Here is a 26,891-nt window from a genome sequence, read left to right on the forward strand (position 1 = left end):
GAACAGGGTGCACACATAATTGTGCTACTGGGGAAGAGGCTGCAGCCAGACTAACAAGTTTTTTTGCATAATGGGGAAATGACTAGAAGAAGTCGGTCATTAAAATAGCATTAAAACCAAGGGGAGGTAAAAGCTGCATGCACTTTTTTTCGAGCTTTGTAAGCGGGACAGTAAGTTGACTCGGGGGCTAAATATCTGATGCTGAGTGTGAAGGTTTAGCTTTGTTTAATCTGTGCTGATTGTGTGGTTTTCTTCCTTTCTCTTTTATTTTTTTTGACAGGGAGATCCTTCTTCCTCCCAGTATGGATCAGCGCTCATCTAAGGCAATTATCCTGCAATTTAAGGTTCCTTATCGACAGTCTTTAGGACCTTAACAGATCCCCAAGAGTTCAGAGGGAACAGCTTCAGCATCATCATCTGATCTGCAGAACGCCGAAAACAGAGGAGCTGGTCTTTCTCTGACGTCATCAGCACCTGACAAGGAAAAATAAAGACAAACAAACACTGTTCTAGTGTGTTTTTGCCATGCAGACAAGCTGACAGACACACAGAGAAAGCAAAGTGACAGGTTGGCAGACTGCGAAAGCCCTCGCACTCACACGAGGTCACCATGCCAGACGAGTCCCGAGCTATTCAGGATGAGGGGAAGCCCGGAGCAGAAACATCGCAGGTGTCCTTGGTGCCAAATGTTGTTGTCTCCAGTGTTAGGGAGGACATAGTTAGTGGGCGTAACATCATTGAGCTGGAGGACTTCACAGACAACTTAAAGCATTCTGTTAAAAACAGAAATGGCAGAACACGTAGTCTCATCGTCGGAGGTAAGTCAAGACACGGTGAATCCCAGGTTTCTGTAGAGTTGGGGGTGGTCAAGACAGCACAGGCCCCCAAACCAAAGAAAACCACCTCTTTGGTGAGGCGAGCAGGTGCAGACCCTGATAAACTGCAAAATGACAGCAGGGCTTCAATGCAAAAGAACAGCTGCAATGACTTGGATGGCTGTGCTAATTTAAGTGCCGATTCCTGTGACAGAAACCTGTTTGAAAAGACAAGCTGCATCTCTCCCGTCAATCTATCTGAGTCCAGCTTGGACACTGCTCAGACTGACAAAAACTCTAAAAACAGTCAACATGAGAACAGCAATTTCGAAGCAAGCCTGACTGCTAGAGCAAAAGCAGAGAACTCACTAGGCGGAGGTTTGCCCGAATTTCCTGACGTTTCCTCCAGCATCAACCAATCCAGGGACAGCATCGACATCCGGCTGGCCAATGAAGAAGACGACAGAGACAGCGACAGACGGAGCATCTTGTCTAGGCAGACTGTGAAAGAGGGGTTGTGCTGCTGCTATCAGGCCACCCACAGGGCTTGTATGCGGTGTGTGGAGGAGACTCCGTATATGGTGTCGGGACTGGTGCTGGCGTTGGTCTTCAGTTTGGTCATCATCATCGTTCTTGCAGTAACAAGGGTGAGACACAAAGTCTGTTTGAGAGAAAGAGGAGGTGCAGCTTCATGTGTGCAAGCTGCACTAACCTGCCGTGCTTCAGTTTGAGAAGTAAATCCTACCAAGGTCCATTTTTCTGGGCAAAATCTGGTCCCTTTATGTCTGATTTTGATGCAGGTTAATCTGCAAATCACACATAGTTGCTGTTTCCAAAATAAAAGCATATGTCTGTAGTTTTGTTTTTTCAGTACAAAATTTAACAGAAATTTTTGATCAGATAGCCACACAGACTAAAATGCTGAGCTGCTTGATAGCTGGCTCCTTTAGTCCTCATTGCCCTGGTCAAGATACTGAACCCCAAATTGCTCCTGATGCATCCATCGGAGCATGAGTGTGTGACAGATAAAAAGTGCTTGAAGTGTAAACTAAAGTGCTCTATGACTGTGTGTGTATGTGTGCAAATTGTTCAATATAACTTATACTGTTCGGCAAAAGCAGAAAAACACCATACAGATGGCAGTTTTTCACTTATCAGAAAACTTGTTTGTTTGTAAACGGTGTTGTCTTTTTTTGTCTTTTTTTTTTTTTTTTTTTTTTTTTTTTAATGGACCTGAAATTACATCTTTTCAGCTTTCACTTTTTAAAAATCACCTTTTCAAGTTTTTTTTTGACAAGTTTTTGCATGGTGCAGTGTTGGCTAAGTAAACTATTAGGTTAAATTCCCTAAAATGTACAAATTCCAGCTTGCTCTAAGCTGAGAATTTGCTGCTTTACTCCAGCATAAACATTAACAACTTTTTCTGGGAAGTTTAATGATAATTGGTTGCAGATCCAGATCCATAAGGGTCAGTCACCCAGACCTAGAGATCAGTTGGCAACCCCAGGCAAACTCCGGTTGCTCTGGAAAAATGTGCATTCCCCAACCAGTTGGCAATTGGTTACTAGAGGTTCCTGGGTGAAATCCATCACAAAAAGGGTGCTGCACTAAAAACCTCCTTGTGATTGCTTTGGTCACCCTCTGTCTCTCTCTCTGTTGCACCACATTTAAGATTATCAGCACGAGCACCTTGCTAGAGAAATCTCACGGCCAGTGGCGCCATGAAAATGGAGGATTAAACCTGTTCTTCAAAAGCGCTGCAACATTCCTGTTGAGCTTCAGTTAGACCACATGACTTCTTACTCTTGCAAGTCATTGTTTAAATTACTTATTTACGATGTTAAAAATGGACTTAAGTGAGCTGGGGAAAAATGTGTGTATTGTATCAAAAAATACAACATAAAAATGGCAAAATATCTTTTTTAACAATTTTGAAGCTGGAACAAAGGCTTTAGGCTCAACCTAATTTCAGTTATTCAACAGTTCACATTTTCCACACACCAATTTCCTTTTTGGAGGTCAAAAAGATGTTTAAAAAGAGACATTAAATTAAATTTAACTTCTTATTTATGGCCCAGCTAAGCAATGTAGTTCCTTTAACACAAGAATCAGAAAACACTTTTTTTTTACTTGTACTTGTGAGTTTCAGTCCTCATCATATTGTCTAACATACATACACCTACATTTGAGTCAGAATAAAGTCTTGTGTTTGCATGGCAGTATTTAGTCCTAACATTTGCTGGATATTCATTACCAAACTATCGTGCTAAGCTCCCTCCCATTTAATTCATAAATAGACCGCCACTTTTAAAGTAGATAGATGAGGCTAACATTTAGTCAGAACTAATATTTCCATTTTAAAAATAACCCTGATCCTCCATCTCATTGTGAAAATTAAAATACTTTTACATCCCATGGCTGAAGCAGATTAAAAACATGCCACCACCTGTTTGAAGCTGAGCCCGGCTTTCATGTCTGATGAATAAAAGCATTTTAATTTTGCTCCTTTGTGTTGAGTGGACAGGTGTTTTTTTGGATATAGTAAACAGCAAAGTAAGCTCTTCCAAATCCATATTAATAGGAAGTGCTCCTTTTCCTGCCAGTGTCTCTTAATGCCGTTTATCTTTAGATAAAGCATCTGTGCAGGAGTAGAGAAATTTGTCTCCTTTTACAACATTTTTTTAAAGCTTTCAACCAGCTGAAATGTTCCTGTCATTAAAGGACTGATTTCCTGTTTCTGTCTCTTCACAGGATGTTAAATTCCATGTGGCCGCTCTGGCCATTGTTAGTATTGTTCTTTGCCTGACCACGACCCTGCTCGTCTGCCTGCCCTGGTTGGCCACAGTGAGGCGATGTCAAGGAGCGCTGGCCCTCTTCGTTTGGGCGATCCTATACATCACCGCCATGGTCTTTGTCTTCACAGGCGGACCTGTCACTGCATGGGAACAGGTGAGAGGGAAGCAAATAAATGAGCTTCAAAAGGAACAAGGCAAACACAATGTGGTTAACATGCTACATGTGGTTTGAGGCTGGGAGAAGACATAAACCAAGCTTCGGGGCGGGGGGGGGGTCACCCTCCCTGTGATGGTCCCAAGCCTAGATAAATGGGAGGGTTGGGTTGGAAAGGCAACCGGTATAAAATCTGTGCCAAATCAGCATACAGAGCCATCCACTGTGGCAGCTCTTTGAGAAAGTAGAAGACCACCATGGCAGCTGGGGTCGGGCTTCAGCAACCCTGAAGAAGCTACATGGAAGAAAATGGATGGCTGTAGTAAAAGAGTGCTCGTCTAACTTGCTGGCATGTTTCTTTCTTCTTAGGTCGCGTTCTTTCTCTTCCTCTCTCTCAGCGTGTACACAGTGCTGCCTCTTTCCTGGGCCTGGGCCCTCATGGTCGGGATAGGGACCAGTGTTTCACACATCATCATCATCAGCGTCTACGTTTCTGTCACCAGCCAAAAGACATCAGACCTGGCTGTGCAGGTTCACACACTCATTATATTTGAATATGTTTAAACCAGTTTGTTACTGCACAAGTGTCATGGTACTGTTGCAGTTTTGACTTTGACTATTTATCCCTCTTTCTTTCTATTAACAAGGGTTTGGTTGTGCAGAATTTATTATTGGTATCTGTTACGGAAGCTCAGGTGTAAATGTTGGCAAATGTTTGCAAATAATATTCACGTCGAGAGAGATGTGTCAGTTTTGTGCATGAGCCAAAAAAAAAAAAAAAAAACCAACTCAAATTCAAATGTTACACAAAGCTGGTGGCATGTGATACAGTGGAATGCTGTAGTTTTCCATCAGCTGGATTCAGTTGCATTTGGAAAAATGTAAATCACCTGTTGTTATCTTTAGAGAAGTCATAAACCTCGTCATAAACACATGCAGTTACAGTTGTGATCAGTTTACATCCACTCATCAAGGGTATGAATGCCATGGTAATTTTAGGCTTTGAATTTATTTTGGATTTTCTTGAATCCACACAGGGTCAAAAAAATACATACAGGCTCAAATAAATGCATGTAAATAATAATATATGTATATAAATGTCCATTAGCCAGTTGTACCTCAACCAGATGCTTTTGGTAGCCATCAACAAGCTTCTGCCATAATTCTGGATGGATATTTGACTGCTTTCCTTGGCAGAATTGGTAGAGTTCATTTAAATTGGTTGGTTTACTAGATGTTGATTTGAGATGAAGATCAAGAATTTGGAGGTAGTCCTCCTTCTTCATTATTCCATCCACTTTGTGCAGTGTACCAGTACCACTGGCAGTAAAACAGCCCCAGAGCATGATGTTAACACCACCATGCTTGACAGCTGGTACAGTGTTCTTACTTTTGAAAGCCTCACCTTTACTCCTCCAAACAAACCTTTTGTCATTGGCCTCATAGCTCAGTCTTTGTCTCAGCTGACCATAAAACTTTTCTCCATTTGGCTTGTCCGTGTGGGCAACTACAAAATTCAGTTGAACTTGAAGGTGTCAGTTTTTAAGCAGGGGCTTCTTTCTTGGTGGGCATCCTCTCAGTCCACAGTGATGTAAAACTCACTTCACTGTGGACAGTAATGCTGGCGTTCCAGTAGTTTCTAGTTCATGGCTGTCTTGAGTCTTGGTGTTCCTGGGTCGTTCCTGAACATCCTAACCAATTTCCTGCCATCTCAAGGTGACAGTTTGTGTCTTCTGCCAGACCATGGCAAAACGGCGACACTTCAAAATAATAACTTGTTTGAACTGATGATCTTGGACTCTGCAGTTGTTTAGAAATGTCTCCAAGAGACCGTCACAATTTTATAAATCTATAAGTTCCTCGGACTTTCCCGTTGTTCTGAGTACTGGTCAATCCAATGAGTGCTATCAATAAATCCTTTTTTATGCTGTCAAGGAGAAACTACCAGCTGAAGTCAGTCATGTTCACTAATGAGAAGTTAATAGGCCTTAACTTTGTCAGTAAAAGACATTGTAGAACCTTCAGTCTCACTTATTAAATGATTTAAGTGTGTGTGTGTGTGTGTGTGTGTGTGTGTGTGTGTGTGTGTGTGTGTGTGTGTGTGTGTGTGTGTGTGTGTGTGTGTTTGAGTCTGTACATACAGTTTTGACTCTGTGTGGATTACAGAAAAACCAAAATAAATTCAAATTTGTGCACTCAATTCTTGTTTTCTAAAGTCGTTAAAGATGTATGCTGCACAATCATTCCATCCTGGAAAAGGAACAGTTCAAGGAAATCATTAAAAGCCCAAAATTACTATGACATTATTGCCCATGAGTGGATGTGGATGTAAACTTATGTCCACAACTATATTTGTCTTTGTAAACAGCTGTGTAGTTTTCAGGTAGCTCTGTGTCACTAATTGGCATATAACAGTGTATATGAGAGGATGGTTAACAATGTATAAATCAACTCCTTCTCTCTGACTGTTTTTTCTCAGCTGGTCGCGAACGCTGTGCTGTTTGCATGCGTGAATGGCGTGGGGATTTTTCACCTGTGGATGACTGAGAAAGACCTACGGCTATCCAATCACAAGAGAGAAGAGTACAGCAGCATACGCTCCAAGAAGAAAATAAGGAAATATCAGCAGGTCAGCTTATCAAACAGAAGTGACTCACATCAGCCCTGAAAAATTCCAGACCTGAGTTATTGTGTGGATGGAGTATTCATTTACTCTCCTTACCTTTGTTTAGTGCATTGCAGTTATTTGCTCACATGAATGACATAAATCTAAAAGTATATTACCCCACCCTTTATTGATTTTGACTCGGGGTATTTTATTCTCTGCCAAATGGACAATTCAGGAAGTTAATTTTCTTCTTTCTAGCTGCAGATTTCAGAAATAAAGATACAAGGGTGTGTTTTAATCCAAATATAATCCTGCAGCTACAGTATTAAAATAAATTCCCAACTTTATAAGAGAGTGCGATTAATTACTCTCTTTTCCGTTTCTCTTGTGGGCAGCTTGTCTCATTGACTCTGAATTTAAAATCATTATGTGTAATCACTCTCATTAAAGGCCTCTTTACATGGATACTGTATGCTTTTCTTGCTATTAGGCCAATAGATTAATCATTCACTTGTCTGAAGTCCAGGAGCGTATATAATAGGCAAACCTGAATGGAAACCATTTGCAGCAAGTAAACAAATAGATGAAACTTGATCCAGTGAGTAAACATGGCAGCGCTTCAAGGAGGCTTTTGATGGCCTCCTCTTTCTCTTACAGCCTTTGTGAACTCATCACCCACCTTCTCCACAAACACACACACACACACACACACGCATACATGTAACCCCCATCCTGTCTGTTTCCTTGGCAACAGGAGCAGCTCCTGCTGTCCGTGTTGCCACGGTACATCGCTATGGAGCTGAAGACGGAGGTGATAAACAAACTCTCGAAGCACAAGAGCAATGACGAGAATCAATCAAATCCCCACAACTTTCACAGCCTATATGTGCGCAAGCACAGCAATGTCAGGTGAGGAGCGCAGGGAGAAGCTGCTGCCTGTCCTTACTGTAACTTCACCTCACTGTCTTCTACATTTTTGTGGTCTTCTGTGGATTTTTGATGTGGTTAATAGTTTTCTTGTTCGGTTTTCTTGACTACCTCAAGAAGTACACAAAGGGTCAAACAGACCACCAAAAACAAACACTTCTTCTCCCCAAGGGTTTCTAAATGTCCGTCAAAAGTCTTCAAATGTCCCTCAGTGTCAAAACAGATAGTAAGCGACGTCAGAGTAAGAGATAGCAGATAGCATCTTCAAGCAAGTTATTGGGGGTGAACTCACCTGCTGAATACACAATAAGGCACCAAATAAGGACTTCAAAAGCATTAATTTGTGTCAAATATATTTGTGGATGGGTGTTGAATACTTTTAGTCACGTCACAATAAAAAGTTCCAGCATACAGTCCTGCTATTTACACTCCCCTCCTCCACAAACAAATGTAGCAGTAACATCATCTATTTGTGTCTTATGCAGAGGTGGGAAGTAACGAAGTACAAATACTTCGTTACTGTACTTAAGTAGATTTTTCAGGTATCTGTACTTTACTTAAGTATTTATTTTTCTGACTACTTTTTACTTTTACTCCCTACATTTTTATACAAGTATCTGTACTTTCTACTTCTTACATTTTCAAACAGACTCGTTACTTTTTAACACGTCAGAGAGAAGTTTGCATTTCCGGTCAGTGCGCCGTCAAACATCAAACGATCTGAGCCTAAACGGAGGAATAATAACACATAAGAGACAATCGTACTGCGTATCCTCCATCATCGGGGCTTATCTCGTACAAAGGGATTAAATACGCAAACCCATATAATTAATGTATCATTTATAGCGCTATAATCAGGGGTTACAGCGGGCCGGACCGAGTCCGTAAGTTGCGCTGCGGCACATAAACAGCTTAGCTAGTGCTTCTTCAGTGTTGCTCCAGAAGAGCAACACTGAAGAGGAGCGAGCATGAAGGGAGTAACGTGTGGCAGGTAAATGCAGCGTTTCTAAATGCTCAACAAATATCAGCAAACACACAAAGTGTGTGCAGTTTGTTACACAGCTAGCTAAAAGAAGAGCTGCTGTATTTCAGGGAGAGCAAAGAGAGAGAAGTTCACTCAGAGATGGAGAAAGAGGACAGGAGAGGAAGAAGAGAGGTTAGAATTAAAGGTAAGGACTGGAAAATAAACTGAAGTATGCTGACGTTGTGTAATTCAAAGATTCTATGAAAATACTGCAGTTTAGGTTAGCTTGTTGTACTGTATTTACAGTAAAGCTCTGTGTTGGACTGGAGCACAGTGTTTGTGTTCATGGTCAGAGTTACAGGTTACATCAGTGCAGCAGAGATGAGTTTGAATCAAAGCTGCTGATGCTGAGATTCATTCACTGAGTCCAACATTTATGCAGCCTGTATGCTGTCAGTGTAGGGGATGGAGATCAGCACAGATAGCTGTGAAATACTGGGTTACATCTTTGTGAGTTCACTTCATCCACACAGAGCAGTAAACCTCAGAGCAGCAGCAGCAGGTCAGCTGATCACAGCCTGCACACCAACATCATTTACTGCAGCTCACAATAGAAAGCTGTGATTCTTCTCCCCATGCAGAGCCACTACAGCTGATCTTAGCGTTCCTCCACCTTCTGAATCCCACTGTAACCCCTGATTATCCTCATGTTGGTGTTTAGGTGGAGGCACAGTCACCCTCTACTATGGAGGACACAGAGACTAGAGCTGTGTTTAAATTCCCTTTCACAGTTTGTGTCCTACAGAACAGATTCAAGCTGAGTGCATTCATTAGAATTAAAATTTAGATTGGAATAACGTTTGTATTCTCATGTAATATTATTTTATATTATTACAATAATATATAATGAGGTTCAGTTAGCTTTACACAAAAATAGCTTGTAGAAACATCCTCCAAAGAACTACTTTTACTTTCTTACTTTGAGTACATTTCAGAGCCTGTACTTTTTTACTTTTACTTAAGTAGAGAAGTTGAACCAGTACTTCGACTTTTACTAAAGTATTTTTTAACATAAGTACTTGTACTTCTACTTAAGTAGAGAATGTCAGTACTTTTGCCACCTCTGGTCTTATGTCTGCTCAAATTACATAATGCTGACCTAAGAAAACACACCAGGGCCCGTTCCTAAAAACATTACGGCACAATGCTGTGAATATGTTACATTTATGTTATAAAAACATTACATTTATAATGTAACAGCATAATCCCAACTTTGATATTCCATCATATCCATATTTTCTTTCACATTACTGCTAGGTTGGTAATGTTGCAAAATTAATAAATTATGACCTTTGTTTTTAATGTGTTTGTGGTGTTTGCATATTTAGATCACACAGTTAGGCTGCACCTTTAAGGCTTCCAGGCTATTTTTAGGTGTGTAAGAACAGTTGGTAAGATATGTTGGCAGTTGTATCTAATGCCTTATAAAACATCTAAAAATCCTGATTTTGGTTGCTGGGCATCACAGCCTTGCAGTAAACTTGTGGAAACCCTCCAGGTGATGATGTAGAAGGCTTGCTCATTAGGCACCAGGAATTAGTTTAACAACAATTGGTTTAGGAATAAAAATTACTCCTGATCTAGTACCTGGAACTACTTCAAAGCAGGAGGGAGAGCAGGTTGTCCAGCCAATTGGAAAACAGAAGTGTTTTTGAGGGAGATAGTGGACCCCAAACTGAGCCCAGTGCATCCATGTGAGGGTGGCATGTGATGGTTAGAAGGCCTTAAAGGCACAGTATAAGATGCTATATGAATGGATGAGTATGAATGAATGAGTGAAACACTGAGCTGCATCTCAGAGGAAATTCTCACATTTGAGGTTTAAACTCAGCAACTTTCATTTTACCTTGCTGTTTATTTTGAATACATGTGTATTCAAATGAGTGTAATCTTTTCTATTTCAGTGTTCCAATGTAATCCTTGTATACACTTTAGTTTGGTATATGTGATGTAATTTTTTAATACCCACCAAGATTAATGGGTTAGTGAGCTGTGTTGTAAAATACATTTGAATGACAGAATAATTACTTAAACTGCAACTGATTATGAAACTCAAAAAGCAGCTTTAATGCTGAAGTTTCTTCTGAAACTTACAAAATACAAAACCTAGGCAGGACCGGAGTCGGGAATACAAAACTCTAAGTCAAAGGGAAGACTACGGAACAAGGGAGCACACAGCATGAGGGATGAGGGACGACGAGACAAAGAACAGCAGGAGACAGAGACAATATAAACACTCACGGGATAACAGGAGGGCAGGTAACAGGTGGGACGCACAGCTAGAAACTATAGACATAATGAGGCGGGGAAAATAAACATAACACAAGCCACAGAAAACAACAGTTATCACAATTAAACAGGAAGACACAACTGAATGGGAAACAAAGGTTAACGTGACATAGGGGAGAACAGAAGAACTTGGCAGGAGAACATGGAAAGGTAAAGGACAAAATGCAGATGAGGCTGGGACACCAGGAACACATCTGAACCCACTGGGAAAAACAAGGCAAAGGGAGCAAAACTAAACAGTGCACGCAAGACAAAAGATTAACAAAATAAAACAGGGAGTAACTAAACTCACAGTCACTAACTTGACAAGGCACGGGAACATGATATCTAAGCGAGGGATAGAATACAACAACCTATAACCAAGAACAGAACCCAGATAACTAAAACTAAGAGGGCCTAAAGCAGACACAGAAACATAAGCGACTCAGGAGCTATGATATAAATCGAACCTGTGAACAGAATTAAAACCTGTGAACAAAAATAATATAATGAAACAAACCAGGAAAAGCTATAATAGGACATAAAACTCAAACTCTGGGTCCTAGACCAAGAGACCATGACAGCCAAATTACAGTTATTTATTTATTTTGCATTACTGAACAGAAACATTAGTTTTGGTGTTTGAATGTTTTGCTTGATTTGGTTGATTGATCAGATTTCTAAAATATTTGTCTTTTCTTGTTTTTATGATTGGTTGGTCTGATTACTTTGTAAAGCACTGTATGTGTACAGTATTATATTTCCTATGTTTATTCAGTCACTGTAAGCTACTTGAATATATCTAATATGTGGGTTTGTCTGTGTGGGTTCATGTAGCATCCTGTATGCTGACATCGTGGGCTTCACAAAGCTAGCGAGCACCTGCACGCCCGAAGAGCTGGTCGTTACGCTCAACAAGCTCTTCGGCAGATTCGACGAGATTGCCAAGGTGAAAATCCCAGCACGTCCATCCCAAAATAACCCAAAGACTCGTTTTCAGTGCCGTCAGTGCTGACCTCCCTGACTCTCTCTCTCTCCCTTTCTTTCTATATGTAGAAGAATGGGTGTCTTCGCATTAAGATCCTGGGGGACTGCTACTATTGTGTGTCTGGTCTGCCTGACCCCATTCCCACCCATGCCAAGAACTGTGTTCAGATGGGGCTGGACATGTGCACTGCCATCAGGTCAGTTTATCTTAAGTTATTTAAGATTTTGTTATGCACATATGAAGCCTGAAGGAAGAAAAAAAAAAATTATTGATGATTCGATTTCGCTCACAACCACAAAATGGGAGTGAGATCTTTCCATCAACCCAGATCAAAACTGCTGGACACAGATATGAAGATATGAAGACCTTCAGAATGACTGAAAGCCACAACTTAAACTTATACAATACAAAACTCTCCACAGAATGCACTATACAGGACAAAATATGTTCCAAATGGGCCTTACACACTCAAACATATGCACCCACTGCACAGGCAACTTTGCTGAGACATGTATGCATGCTATATGGTCTCGTATGGCTGTTCAGAAGTGCGGTCTGGGTGTCAGGAGGTTCTTGGTTGCCTGGAGCCCTACGGCACTTTTCTCAGCTCGTGCCAGGATGGCTGGCCTCTGGTGGGGTGGGCTGCCCATTGCCTCTGGTTCTCTGGGGCTCTTGCCCGTTTGGTCGTGGGGTCGCGATCTAGAGCCTCCCTCTTATGGGATGCGCACACGGTTGGCATCACGATGTGTGGCCTCGGGTCTTCAGTGGTCCTGTTGGGCTGCAGACAGCCCAGGTCTCCTGGGTCTTTCTCTGTCTGCCTCTGCCTCCCAGGGTGCATTTTTGCAGCTTCTCGCTCATATAATCAAGTATGTTTTGTGACAGAGACACAGACATTCACAGTCTCTCACTTGCTCACACACACACACAGACACACACACACACACTAACACAGTAACAAGATTGTTGGTTTTTGTGTCCTCTTTGTTTTTGTTTTTGTTTTGTTTTTATCAGGTTCTGTTTGTTTTTTGTATGTTTTCTTGTAAGTGCTGCAGTTGATCATATGGACTTGTCTTTTCTAGTATTTTCTCCCCCCTTTTTTTTTCCTCTTTGTCTCTTTCTGTCCCCCCCCCCCCCCCCCCCCCCCCCCCCCCCCCCCCCCCTACCTGTCAGCTCGGGTGTTGCTATGTTGCACATGTATACATGTGAATAATAATAAACATGAATAAATAAATAAAAGAAAAACACTAACAAGAGGAGCCTATAGAGAGTTTATAGAGCCCATCTTGGAAAAGCAAATGTGTTTGGCACAGCATTCAAATCATGATTCTGACTGCAAAAGCTGTCGAACAGGACAGGTTATCAGGAAGAAAAAAACCCACGTCAGTTCTCTGAATTTGCATGTGATGTACCCTGTTTAACTTCCTCTTCATGCTTGTGACACTCTGTTTGAAATCTACACCTGAGAGCCCACTGTATACCACTGCTGTATACACAGGTGCAAAATGTGGAAGCACCAAAATATATTAATAGTCCATAATACTCTCAAACTGCTCACTTCAGTGAGGTCTTGTGTTATTTTGTAGCACAATGTGGATGAAGTATAGAAATATTTGCACAGATTGCTCACATGTGGATGAAAGTGTATAACTCTTATGTCACAGTGGCATGTGAAGCTTATGATTGACGTTAATGTTTGTCTTACATTTTTGAGCTCCCCTCTAAGGCACGGTTTAAAAAAAAAAACACATTTTTTTACAAAAGCAGCTTTTACCATCAATGTGGATTTTTTTTTTTTTAAATGCTCCTGCACCCTGTGTCATCATGCAGCCCACATCAAACCTCACAAAACCAAACCACTTGTTTCACTGAGGTAGCAGGACTACTGGACCTGTTTTGGTATTATTTCGTCTTCTTTGGAAAGTTCCTCAGTCTTTCTGTTGAGCGACACAAGCACAGGTGTTGCAGTTATTGGTGTTTGAATGACAACAATGGAAATTTGAATCTCATTTTATCAAAAAAAAAAATTAAAAATTGCATTTAAAAATGTATTTTTTTCTGTCATGGCCCTGGGTTTTAATATGCAAGTTTTTTTTATTTTTGTTGAGTTCTTGTTACAGTTTGGAATTTCTTGTGTTTTCTTTTCTTCTGTCTCCGGGTTTCTCTGTTGTGGTCATCTTTTGGGTGTTATGCTTCTTGACTCAGTGTTATTTGTCTTTTGTTTACTTGCTATTTTACCTGCAAGTGAACTAAAGTGGCCTGCTTCTGGTTTCCCTGCACTCACCTGTGCTCCTCTGGGTAAACGTTGGCTTCTCTGTCCTTTCTTGAGGTGCCTCTTATGCTTCTGTAATCTCCTGAGTGGTGTACTACAAAGCGAGATTAATGGGTTAGTGAGCTGTGTTGAGCTTAAAGTCAGACTTTTCTGTCTTTTTACCTGGATAACTGATGCTGAACACATAACCTGGCTGGGAGCAGGTTATGTTCAGAGTTTTGATTTTAAAAGCATCTGGAAGCACCGCATTTTCGCAAATTCTTTTAATTGCGGCATGTTTTAAGCACAGTATAGATTCTCAGCTGGGACAAGTTGTTAAGCTGTACCTTGCTGTGTTCATGAGTGAAGCTCAGACTGTATGTAAAATTCTCACAGGAATGCTTGTATTCATTTGGTGATGCATTAATACTTGCTGCTAAGTCTCTTTTACTCTGCTGGAATTGCAGCTGCTAGATGACAGAACACACACCATGAATTAACCTCTTCAATCAAATGGATCCAGTTTAAAGTTTCAGAACTCTAATATGCAGCTGTTGCCTTAGAAATAAACAGCAGCACTGAGAGCGCACTCAACTGTAAAAGAAGTAACTTGAATTAAAATATTTATTTTACTGCTCTGAGTTCCAAATCACCAGTTAGTTATCACCATTTGCAATTTTTCGCACTATTCATCTCTTGTCCTTTTTACATCAGCGTTCAGAGCCCAAAGCAGAACACCTGGCTTAACAGAAAAAGTTGTGATACCCGTTATCTCTAATTGGGGTTTTAGGTTTTGTCGAACCAGCTAATGCCAATAAAGCGTGGCTGTGTTGAACTTCTTTCATAGTTTCATAGTTCCTTCTGTGTGTTTTTTTTTTTTTTAATCCTCCCATTTTATATCAGGCAGGAGGATACTGTTGTCATACCGTCTGTCCATCCATCTAGACAGATGTGGTGGCTTACAACACCAGCTGTCAGCCACCTACAGTGCAGTCTTGAGATCCCTTCCCAGATGCCTCAATCCCCCACTCACACCTTACTTCAGGTGACCTCAGTAGGTCACTTGATAGGGTGGAGCAAGGTCACATAGTTGTTTCACCTGAAACCCCTGATGGTAATGACCCACGCCATTTTTCACACCTTGGCTCATGTGATGATGCGCATATCTTCATGTTCAGCTGCTTTCAGCACTGAAAAGCCTTCAGCTGATCCAAAATGCTGCAGCTAGAGTACTGACAGGGACTAGAGAGCATATTTCTCCCATATTGACTTCTCTTCATTGGCTCCCTGTTAAATCTAGAATAGAATTTAATCAGGCCCCATCTTATCTTAAAGACCTTATAGTCCCATATCACCCCAATAGAACACTTCGCTCTCAGACTGCTGGCTTACTTGTGGTTCCTAGGATACTTAAGAGTAGAATGGGAGGCAAAGCCTTCAGCTTTCAGGCCCCTCTTCTGTGGAACCAGCTCCCAGCTTGGATTCAGGACACAGACACCCTCTCTATTTATAAGAACAGGCTTAAAAAGTTCCTTTTTGATCAAGCTTATAGTTAGGTCTGGATGAGGTAACCCTGAACCACCCCTTAGTTATGCTGCAATAGGCCTAGGCTGCTGGGGGTTCCTATGATGAACTGAGTGTTTCTTTTCATTCACCTCTTTTCACTCTGTTTATACCCCACTTTGCATTTAATCATTAGTTATTATTAATCTCTGGCTCTCTTCCACATGTCTTTTGGTCTGTCTCTCTCCCCCAACCCCCAACCGGTCGCGGCAGATGACTGCCCCTCCCTGAGCCTGGTTCTGCCAGAGGTTTCTTCCTGTTAAAAGGGAGTTTTTCCTTCCCACTGTCACCAAGTGCTGCTCATAGGGGGTCATTTTGACTGTTGGGTTTTCTTTGTAATTATTGTAGGGTCGTTACCTTACAATATAAAGGGCCTTGAGGCAACTCTTTGTTGTGATTTGGCGCTGTAACAATAAATTTGAAATGAACTGAAGTAATAATGTGACAGTTGCACCAAATTAAAAAGGCAAATTGTAACTTCTGTCACAGTTGTATATTCTTCTTTCATTACTCGTTCTTATCTTTTTAGTGCTACAGATGAAACAACAAGGAGTGGCAGAAATGATCAGGGCTGAACTTTTCTGATTTAATTCACACGTTTGTCTCCCTGTAGTGACCTGCGAGAGGCGACGGGGGTGAACGTCAACATGCGGGTAGGCGTTCACACGGGCAACGTGCTCTGCGGTGTGATTGGCTTGCAGAAGTGGCAGTACGACGTGTGGTCAGATGATGTCACTTTAGCCAACCACATGGAGTCCGGAGGTCTCCCCGGGTGAGAGTCTTAAAATCTGTTTAAATGTAATGAAAATCTGAGCTGGTGGGTATTTTATTATTACTGTTTTCATCAATAGGCGGGTCCACATCACAGAGGAGACACTGCAACACTTGAATGGAGCGTACAAAGTGGAGGAAGGGAACGGGGAGACTCGTGACTCTTTTCTGACAGGCAGAAAAACATACCTGGTGATTGACCCCAAGAAGCCAGACCGTGTTCCTAGGAGGGCTGTAAAGGTAGGTGTCTGCCTGTCTGCGAGAAACAGGTCAGGTATTTTTTCCAAAAATCAAACCATATGAAAGAAGTGTAGCAGCAAAGGTGGTTAAATTTGAAAAGTTTAATGGGGGAGGATTACATTATAATTTTCTGCCTTAATTTCAGCCAAGCCATCTCACACCAGGGGAGAACAGGCAGCGTGCGTCACTCCGGATGTCTCAGTACCTCCAGTCCTGGAAGAGTGTCAACCCCTTCGAAGGCCTAAGCAACCCTGAGGCCAGACACACCAGGAAGTTACCCACTGTACGTATCTGTGCTGTTGTGCTGTTGTAGCTTAGTTTCTCCCTCAGAAATGCAGTTTCACACCAACTCTGGGTCTTTGCTTTGTCTTTAACCAGCGTTTCATCATTAACTCTGTTTTGTATTTAGGCAAAGTGACTTTAGTTCACCCAGCCTGTTTCTTACTGTGTATGTTTGTTTGATTCAGGAACGACCGCCTTCTCAAGACGACTGGTTAGTACCAAAAATCCACCAACCAACATGAGGGAAAACATGCAAAATTAACGATTGTTATTTATCCAAGTATAATAGAAATAACTGGGACAAACCTGTCCTTCAGTCCATGTATGTGTTCAATGTGTTCTTGTTTTTGTCCCAGTTTGGTTGTTGATAACAGTGTGAGGGGATCACTGGACACGCTGGACATTAAGAGGTAAGATTTATTGTTATTGTGCTCCTTCAGTGTTAAAACATTTACAGTCTGGTAAAAAAAAAAAAACTGTTTAAAAAAAAAACCATGATTGAGCAGCTAGTAGAACCACCTTTAGTTGTAATAACTTGAAATAATAATTTTCTGTGTGACTTTATCAGTCTCTCGCATCTTTGTGGTGGGATTTTGGCCCACTCTTCTTTACAATGGTGCTTCAGTTCATTGAGGTTTGCAGGCATTCATTTATGCACGTCCCTCTTAAAGTCTTTTTCTAATTGTACTGTCATGAACTTAAACATTTAACATGCTAACTGAGACCCGTATAGTCTGAGATGTAGCTTTTGGGGTTTTTGGGGTTTCTCTGATCAGTGCACGGTCTGACCTTGGGGTGACTTTGCTATGAGAATGCGTTATTGCATTAACACAAACCTGAATGCTCCAGACCAGCAAACTACCAAAACTCCTACTTTTATAGAGGTGCTCACACTTCCTGATGATCAGTTAATCAGCTGCATTTGATTAGCAGTACCTGGTTGCTATTTACCCTCGTAATTCTTATGGAAGCAGTAAGAATGTGCTTAGTTTTTTTCACAGGACTCCATGGCTATAATCTGTTAAAACTCATTTGTAAATTAGATTTATTGAATTTTCCTGACTTCTGTGATTTCTCCTCCTTTCATTCAGGAAGAGGGGAAAGAAACTCAACTGTTTAACTCTGCTGTTTAACGACATCAACTTAGAGAAACAGGTAGATTCATTCTCAGGTCTCAGATGAGATCATCAAGCTTATAATTACACAAATGAGCAAGAACATAGTTAAGGTTTTATATTCTGTATTATTCTCAACCTATATAAACCTTTTTTTTTCCAGTTCCGCTTTTCAGAGATGAATGGTTTGCACCACTCAATGAGCTGCTTAGCTCTAGTTTTCATCACTCTTTTCACTGTCCAGATGCTGGTCTCTGACAAGTGAGTAACACGTCAGTCATGAGAAATTTTATTTGAATGTTACAAGCTTAACAGCTTGACAAGCTTGCTTCTGTTTCCTTTATTAGTAGTAAAGTAATGTGAACTAAGAATTTTCACTCCTCCACAGGAACTTTCCAATGGCGGTGTCCTACGGTGTGGCCTTTCCAGTGATGGTGGTGTTCTGGTTCATTGTTTTCACTGGCTACGTGGAGGTAAACAGACCCAGGCGGGCTGTATTTTATATATATATATCAACTGGTGATCCAGCTGTTATTGACAGTCCGGGGTTCAGTATCAGTGGTTCACCAAATGAAGAGAAAACAAGCATACATGCAGCTATAGTATGAATAGTCTAGGTTAAGGGTTGATTGATGACTCCAGGATAACACATTTTGCACATTTAGTCACATGTTTTGAAAAGTTACACATTTTTTCCTACCTCCAGCCAGCTATAATTAGATTTTGTTATTTTTAATACAGGAGAACAAAATAAAGAAGGCAATAAATAACAAACCATGCACACCCCCTACCTTACACCAAGGTGCAACATCCCCAGAATATCTGGTTGTGAAAATATTTCTTTATAATAAAAGCACTTTGTGTCCATCCCTAAGAACAGTTAACAGAGTTTGCAGTCTATGTACGGAGCCCTCCACGAGACCCATAGTCTGATACTATTATTTAGTTTTCCACATCGTTTGTAGGACAAATGCGGCACCTCTTGCCATGTCCTCAGTCCATTTTTGCACTGGGGTTATCGCTTCAGTTTTACAGAGTGTTATCAAGTATTAATGTGTTTATCATCTTCCCCCTAATTCTGAACTGAGCAAAAAAGAATTAAATGAATTTAATAAAATAGGTGAGGTAATGAGTTACTGTTGGCACTGTCATGCTGATATTGTCAGATGCTGATATTCAGTGTGTTTTGTTTTTTCACAGAAATGGGGGCCCAAGATGCCGCTGAGTGTCCGGTGGATATCTGGGTTGTCCCGCGGCGTCTCCACCAGGGCAGTGCTGAGGCTGTTTGTGGTCACTATCTGTGTGCTCATCACTTTGCTGATGGCCATTCTGAACTTTGTAAGTTCCTTTATCAGTCATTTTGCCATTAATGGCTCAGTCACATGAGAGTCAAAACAGGATGGCAACTTCCTTGCACCTAGGAAATTGAACTGAATATTTTTTTCACTCATTAACCAATTGCACATAGTTGTGGTGACCAGCTGATTGAGCATCCAACACCCTCAACCTCTGGGCAATCAGCAAATAATTGCTGTCTAATTTATAAACACTGACAGATTGCCAACATGTTGCAGTCTATTTCAGTCTTCAATGCATTTCTTTGCAATAGGTGACTTGACTCAACTGGTTGTATTCTGGTTATATTACTATATAAAAGCAAGGTTTTTTTTTTAGCACCTATGTTATTCTGTGGTTAAATTGCTGTCCTGCAGCAACTACATCACTATTTGTGGAGGAATTTCTGTTTCTTATCTATGAGATTCTGGTTGGACTATGAATGTAAGTAGTTAATGTAAATTTCTGTGTATAGATGTCAGCTATGTGATTTTTGCTGATTTATCACAGTTAATTGCTGTATTATCATGGATGGATTGATGAATGCATGTAATTTCCAACTCTATCCTCCTTGATCTGAGTGTGGCCTTTGACAATATCCTCCTTAATAGATTATCTTCTATTGGCATCACCCACACCCCTCTTGACTGCTTTCGCTCTTCTCTCACAGGCCACACTCAGTTCATCCAGCTTAAGTTTTTCAAATCCCACCGCTCTCCTGTCACTTCAGGTGTGCCTCAAGGCTCTGTCCTGGGGCCCCTCCTCTTCACTACTTACCTCCTTCCCCTTGGCAATATCTTCTGCAAATTCAGCATCCATGTCCATTGCTTTGTGGATGACACCCACTACATATCCACCAAACCTAACTCTTCCCTCCCACCCTCCTCCCTCACCACCTGCTTATCTGAAATCAAATCTTGGTTCGCCTCAGGTTTTCTTAAATTAAACAGCGACAAAACTGAGTTCCCCTTTTTTAGAACAAAAAACCACCCTATCCAAAGTTGACAAGTTCACCCTCATAATTGACAGCACCTCAGTTTTCCCCTTCCCTCAGGTTAAGAGTCTGGGTGTCATCTTTTCACTCCCATATCAATAATATTACCCGGTCTGCATATTTTCATGTATGAAACATAAATCGCCTCCTCACTTTTCTCTTCTCCCAATTTGTCTCTGCACAACTTCACAGTGCCCCGCCTCTCTCCCTCACCGCTTCACCCATAAATCATGCAGGAAGCATGGCAGTGTTGCCAACTTAGCAACTTTGTCACTAGATTTAGCAGCTTTTCAGACCCCCCAGTGACTTTTTTTTTTTCCCCATAAAGCGACTAGCCACAAATTTAGCCACTTTTTTCTGTGACTTTTGGAGAGTTTTGGAAACCTGAAATCTTCCTCTAACGCGATGTTTTGTCTACATACAGCCTTCATACTGCGTCCATTCGTACGCTTTGGCATTGCCTGGACCCCCAAGAATAACCTGGCTGCAGGCAAGAGGGTGCCACCATACTGCAATTCTATAGCAGAAGTTGGGTTGTACCATAAGTCACGGGACCTTAATAGCGGAAGTGGGTCTTTTTCGTGTCCTCGTGATGCAGCCGGCAGATACGTAGACGCCGCATTGAGTGGGTGGGCCCGTTGCTGTGATACGTCAGCCCATATGTCTATGGATTTACTGAGATGGCTAGAACCCTGTTGACTGAAGGATTTAATTTTGTTCATTCAGTCTGTTCACATGTTTTGTTATTTGCACAGATTACTAGATGTACAGGAGTACACACAGGAGGAAGCATGTTGGTGAAGACTACTTCACTGGAGACTAGCTTTTTAAAGAATAAGTCAGCCTTTTGTTGTTTATGCTCTGGATCCTTTCTGTTTACATTTTAATAGCACAGCTGTGAGTCATTTGTTATGGAAGAAAAAAGCATTAATTTATGTGAGGAGCATTATTATTTAAATATGCCAATAGTTTATTTTTGAGCAGTTTCTCATGTACATCTATAGCTGAATGTTAATAAAAGTGCCTGTGTGACATTTGGGACATGTAGCTTTGACTCAGATGAGCCTTTTTGTTTATATCCTTGGGAAGAAATAATATTGAGATATATATATCGTATATTGCCATTCAGCTAAAAAATATCAAGATGTTATTTTTGGTCCATATTGCCCAACCCTAATCTCTGCCCCCTGCATATCACCTCCATTCTTGTTCACAGTCTTGTTACCTCCCATATTGATTACTATAATTCTCTTCTATTTGGCCTCCTTCACAAATCCCTCCAGAAGCTTCAAATAGTTCAAAACTGAACTGCTCACACTATTACCAAAGCCCCTTCATTTCACCACATTACTCAAGTGCTACAGCACCTCCACTGGCTTCCAGTTAAATTCAGAATTCATTTAAAAATCCTCCTGTACACATTCAAGGCCATCCACAACCTTGCCCCTCTTTACCTAGCCAAACCTCTTCCCTCCTCTTCCTCCAATAGCCTACACAATGTAGGATAATATATAATATACTGTAAATAGTCCGGCCTGTTAAGGTTCAACACACAGGCACATCATGTACATTGTATATAGTGTTATTATTAGTAGTATTAAGGTTAATATTGTTTGTTGATTTTATATATATATATATATTCTTTTCTTAATAGTGTAAATTATTATATTTTTATTTATATTTATAATAACTGCGGCTGCTGTTACACCCAAATTTCCCCTCTGTGGGACAATAAAGGCTGTTTCTTCTTCTTCTTCTTCTTCTCCTCCTGCTGCACCCTCTGTGCTGGTCATTCACCAGACATTCACAATATTGACTCTCTTTCTGTCTTCAAATCATGACTCAAAACTTATCTGATCAAGAAAGCAGACTCACTTTAGTTCCTTGGCCATTGAGTTTCTTATTCTGTGCTTTTGTGTATTACCTGTGATTTGATTAGTTTTATTTTTTATCTATTGTTGTCTCTGTAAAGTGTCCTTGGGTGTCTTGAAAGCTGCTTACAAATACATTTATCATCATTATTATTATTATTATTATTATTATTATTAATAATAATAATAATAATAATAATAATAATAATAATAATAATAAATGATTATTGATCTTTTTGTCAATACTCTTTACTTAGTTTTACCTAATGTTTTTTTACTGTTTTTAATGTTTCTTGCAGGTCTTTCTCCCTGAAAAAAATTGCACCATGATCAACAAAACAGAGTTAGAGGGTCTCAGACTCTACACTGTGCCTGTGAGTTAATAAACAGTTTACTGTGCTTTTTTTTTCACATGTTAAATCATGTATTTTTACCATTTGGGGGGGGGGGGCAGTATAATGTCTTTGGATGTCTGCATAACAGCATTATTTATGGGTTTGGCCAACAGAGCAACATAGCTGCGTAAAATTATTAGAACATTTGACTTGACGCTTTGCACATCACACCTAACCTGTTGTACTCACATACTTCTCCTCTCACCCGCCTCTGTTCAAACATGCAGTACTACCTGTACTGCTGCCTTCTGGCCATGCTGGGAGTGATTGTGTTCACCAGGACATGCATGTCTGTGAAAACACTGCTGCTCACGCTGGCTGTCGTGGTTTACCTCGCCCTCTTCCTCTATGTTTACGCTCCGAGATCCTCCTGCCTCATCAAACTACTTTATAATGGAACTCAGTGAGTAACACCTTCAACACGTTTCTCAAACATAAACAAGCCAACACCAAAATACTAATGAAGACAGTCAAAACAAACTCCTCTTCTCATCCCCCACACAACAACCCACATCCCAGCAAACAAAATGCCCAGATTCACATCACAACAAAGAGCTTTTCATCAACTTATAAAATCCATCCATCCATTCTCTACCGCTTATCCTGTTCAGGGTCGCAGGGGGGCTGGAGCCTATCCCAGCTGTCGTAGGGCAAGAGGCAGGGTACACCTGTACAGGTCGCCAGCCTGTCACAGGGCCAACACAGAGAGACAGACAACCACTCACACTCACATTCACACCTATTAATTTAGGTTTAATTTAGAATCAAAAGTTAACCTAACCCCAGTAACTGCATGTGTTTGGAGGAAACCCACGCAGATACGGTGAGAACATGCAAACTCCACACAGAAAGGCCCGGGCCAAGGTGGATTTGATCCCAGATCTTCTAGCTGTGAGGCAACAGTGCTAACCACTACACCACCATGCCACCCAACTTATAAAAAAACTGTTAAAAAAAAAAAAGCCCAGGTTCAACTCTGGTTAACTTTGCATATGTTTCAGTGAGGATCCCCAAACCTTTTTAAATGTTGGAAACTAAGTTTAAGTTGTAAACCTGATTTTATGGTGTTTTTCATTTTGTGTTAAACTTTCTATGATAACCGAACCTAAAGCTGCAATTTAAATTCAAGAACCTGCACGTTCAACATTTCTGCTTAAATGATTGATTAATGAGTTACTGTCCTCTGTTGGGTATCTAACTAACCTCCTGTGTGAGGTGTTCATGGCAAGCCCTACTGGGGGGTGACCCTGGGAACGCCTCGCTGGCCCCCTGGATGACCTGGAGGAGGTGGCTGGGGGAAAGGGAAGTCTGGGTTTCAGTTATATTTACATTATTTCTGAAACTCTCCCACGTATCTCTTTTCTTCTTTCTTGCTCTTTATTATGAACATTTACAAAAACATAAAGAAAAATAGAATCACTTTTAATGGAAACTGTCTAAGCAGAGAAACTTAGACCTCCCTCTCCCCAGCCACCTTCTTCGGTCCTTCTGGGGTGACACCAAGGTGTTCCCGAGCTGGCTGAGAGATCTAATTTCTCCACCATTTCTTGGATTTACCCCAGTGCTGCCTCCTGATTGCACATAATCATAGCATCTCACCCACAAGGCACACAGGAGGTGTCCTACCCAGATGCCTGAACCACTTCAGCTAGGTCTTTTCGATGTGTAGTAGTGGCTCTACTCTGAGCCCCACTGGAATAACCAAGCTCAACGCTCTATCTCTAAGCCTGAGCTCAGCCAACCTTCAGAGGAAGCTCATTACCACCACTTATGTCCGTAATCTCGTTCTTTCGGTCACTACCCGGAGCTCGTGACCATAGGTGAGAATAGGAGCACAGGCTGACTGTTAAATTGACAGCTTCACTCTCACACTCAGTGCTCTCATCGCCACAACAGACCAGTACAGTGTCCGCTTCACTGCTGATGCTGCACCGTCTCTTAATCTCCCATTTCATTCTCCCCTTACTCATGAACAAGACCTCAAGATATTTATCCTCCACTTGGGGCGACGACCCAGAGTGGGCACTCCACCCTTTTCCAGCTGAGTGCTATGGCCTTTGAAAAGAAAAAAAGAGTCACCACAATAAGCCTTTGACTTTTGTTTATTACTGATCAGACACAAAACAGGTGCTGTTATTTATTAATGGAGGGCTTAATTATCCACTTCCACTTTAAGCTACCTGGTTTAGAATAGCACTGAATGTGGATGAACCTCTACAGGAAGACACCAACAGTGTAAAAGTGTGCAGGGAGAGGATGTAGGAGACAGGTTGGAACTGGGCCATAGTGTGTTTTGGCCAGCTAAAGTATTAGATTTCCTATCTTTTGTCTGCTTCTGAGAGCCCAGATTGTGAATCCTTGTTTGGAGTTTCACATCAGCATCACTTATTCATCAGCTTTCTATAGTGTTAGGCCCAGGGGTACGGGCCCCATTGACTGCGCGTGATACAAGGCACTCTTCTTTGAGCAGATATGTAATAGAAATAAGTTAGAAGTCTGCACGGCGTCAGCACAGCGCCAAATATAATAACATGCATGTGCTTTTCCACAGACCTGGAGTGCTGAAGGATCCTCAAATCATGGCTGGGATTTGGCTGACCATTTTTTACATTGTATGCATCATACTTGCCAGACAGGTGCGTGTGTGTGTACAAAAGTTCCTTTAATGAAGCAAAGGGGAATGTGTGTCAAATGATGTGATGTGCAAAAATGAGCATGTTCACATCCAGATTTAAACATTTCTTTGTTTCTTTCTCAGGATGAGCTGAGCTGCCGTGTAGATTTCCTGCTGGATCGTTGTTTCCAGACGGAAAAAGAAGAGATGGAAACCATGGAGAACGTCAACAGGCTCCTCCTGCAGAACCTCATGCCGCTTCATGTCGCCTCTTTCTTCATCGGTAAAACCATTAATAACCAGGTAAGTAAAATGCACATCAGTTTGATTTTCCCAATGAGCCTGATATTCCTGGGGCTGTGGCTGGTTTTGGACAAAACAAGAATCCTGGAGCAAATCAAAATGCAACACACTGATGGTTTTATCTCAGTTATCTTGTTTTTTCCTCGTCATTGGAAGTCAAAATTAAAATTGAAATGTAGCTAGTTGCACACCCGTGAATTTATCTTTTGCCAGGCTTTAGTGCAGCCCCTCAGTTCGTCCTACCGGAAACAAGCTGCTTTACCTGCTCTGCCTTCAAGCCAGTTTTCCTCTTTCCAAATAGAAGGTCATGTTTAATATGAAAATCCACTACTTTAACAGCACATATGTGGCAGGAAATACTGATTTACAGTTATGGTCAGAGGTTTACAGACACTCCTCATAAGCATGAATGTCAGGATAATTTGAACTGTTATTTTTCCAGGGTGGAATGATTGCACAACATACATCTTAGGTGCTGTATTTAAACATATAGAATTTCAGTCATCAGCCAACCATATTTGTGAACAGTCATAAAAAAAATAAAATAAATAATAAAGCTATTTGACTTTTGTTGGCTTCTGGATGCAAATAAGATATAAAGTATGTTATCCTGGAATTTCTGTTGTAGTTTTTTAATTGTTATTTTATTTTTCCTCTTTCTCAGGATCTGTACAGTGAGTCGTTCGACTGCGTGGGCGTGATGTTTGCATCGATGCCTGAGTTCAAAGAGTTTTACCATGAGAGCAGCGCCAACAAAGACGGCCTGGAGTGTTTGCGCTTCCTCAACGAAATCATATCAGACTTTGACGAGGTATGAGGAAGACGACCCTGTGAAGTACTGTTAATGTCAGCGCCAGAGTGCTGCAACACTTTGTCTTTTCTTGCTCTCTCTTCATCTTTGTGTCTCTTTCACACAGCTTCTTTCAAAGCCCAAGTTCTCCTCGGTGGTGAAGATTAAGACCATCGGCAGCACCTACATGGCCGCTGCAGGGCTGACAGTCTCACGTGAATGTAATGAAAGAAAGGTTTGTGACCTTAAAGCTGATTCAAACAAAAAGTTTTTATTAGTAGTAGTAGTAATTTTTCACACAATAGGTTATCATCCTATTGAGTCGGTCATTATCCTCAGGTTTCACCCAGGTTGACTGGCATAATAAATGTCAAATGCGTCCTCTGAATAGTGTGACCTCTGGCTCCCCCTACAGAACCAGGAGATGTCCTACACCAACGTGCGCTCCATGGTGGATTTTGCCATCGCTTTGATGAACAAACTGGAGGTTATCAACACACACTCTTTTAACAGCTTCAAACTCAGGATTGGTGAGTCTCTGCAGAAGAATAATGAACCTTTAAATAAGCCTTTGATACCTGCTGCCACTAAATCAAATGGAAATATGAGAAAATAGAAATATGGAAATGTTCTACTAGGAGTTTCTTTCTCATTATTATTTTATTTGCCAAAGCACTCAGATCTTATTTATAGAGTCTAATCCTCAGTTGCAGGTGCATGTTGCAAGTTTATGTTTTTTATAAACAACTTAAAGGTAGTTGGAGATGAAATGGGTGTGTGGAGGGCTGTGA

At 41.1% G+C, this 26,891-nt stretch overlaps 1 protein-coding gene across 3 annotated transcripts in view; it reads left to right on the forward strand.

Moving 5' to 3' along the window:
* The window catches only part of LOC115797134 (adenylate cyclase type 2), a 32,371-nt gene that overhangs the window by 1,806 nt on the left and 3,674 nt on the right, over positions 1-26,891 (forward strand). For 2 of the 3 annotated variants that reach the window (XM_030753616.1, XM_030753617.1), the window contains exons 2-24: positions 281-1,462; positions 3,567-3,764; positions 4,134-4,295; positions 6,244-6,393; positions 7,127-7,281; positions 11,429-11,540; positions 11,648-11,775; positions 16,004-16,162; positions 16,242-16,401; positions 16,547-16,684; positions 16,869-16,894; positions 17,040-17,093; positions 17,775-17,838; positions 17,962-18,059; positions 18,187-18,271; positions 18,999-19,136; positions 22,298-22,372; positions 22,621-22,796; positions 24,945-25,029; positions 25,152-25,310; positions 25,975-26,121; positions 26,228-26,335; positions 26,516-26,630. In XM_030753616.1, coding sequence (XP_030609476.1) covers positions 611-1,462; positions 3,567-3,764; positions 4,134-4,295; positions 6,244-6,393; positions 7,127-7,281; positions 11,429-11,540; positions 11,648-11,775; positions 16,004-16,162; positions 16,242-16,401; positions 16,547-16,684; positions 16,869-16,894; positions 17,040-17,093; positions 17,775-17,838; positions 17,962-18,059; positions 18,187-18,271; positions 18,999-19,136; positions 22,298-22,372; positions 22,621-22,796; positions 24,945-25,029; positions 25,152-25,310; positions 25,975-26,121; positions 26,228-26,335; positions 26,516-26,630 — 3,544 coding nt within the window. In that variant the 5' untranslated portion in view covers positions 281-610. Of the gene's footprint in view, positions 1-280; positions 1,463-3,566; positions 3,765-4,133; positions 4,296-6,243; positions 6,394-7,126; positions 7,282-11,428; positions 11,541-11,647; positions 11,776-16,003; positions 16,163-16,241; positions 16,402-16,546; positions 16,685-16,868; positions 16,895-17,039; positions 17,094-17,774; positions 17,839-17,961; positions 18,060-18,186; positions 18,272-18,998; positions 19,137-22,297; positions 22,373-22,620; positions 22,797-24,944; positions 25,030-25,151; positions 25,311-25,974; positions 26,122-26,227; positions 26,336-26,515; positions 26,631-26,891 lie in introns of those variants that run through there. The other variant, XM_030753618.1, reaches the window with a different exon arrangement.

Source organism: Archocentrus centrarchus, chromosome 18, assembly GCF_007364275.1.
Source record: "Archocentrus centrarchus isolate MPI-CPG fArcCen1 chromosome 18, fArcCen1, whole genome shotgun sequence".
Classification (NCBI taxonomy): Eukaryota; Metazoa; Chordata; class Actinopteri; order Cichliformes; family Cichlidae; genus Archocentrus; species Archocentrus centrarchus.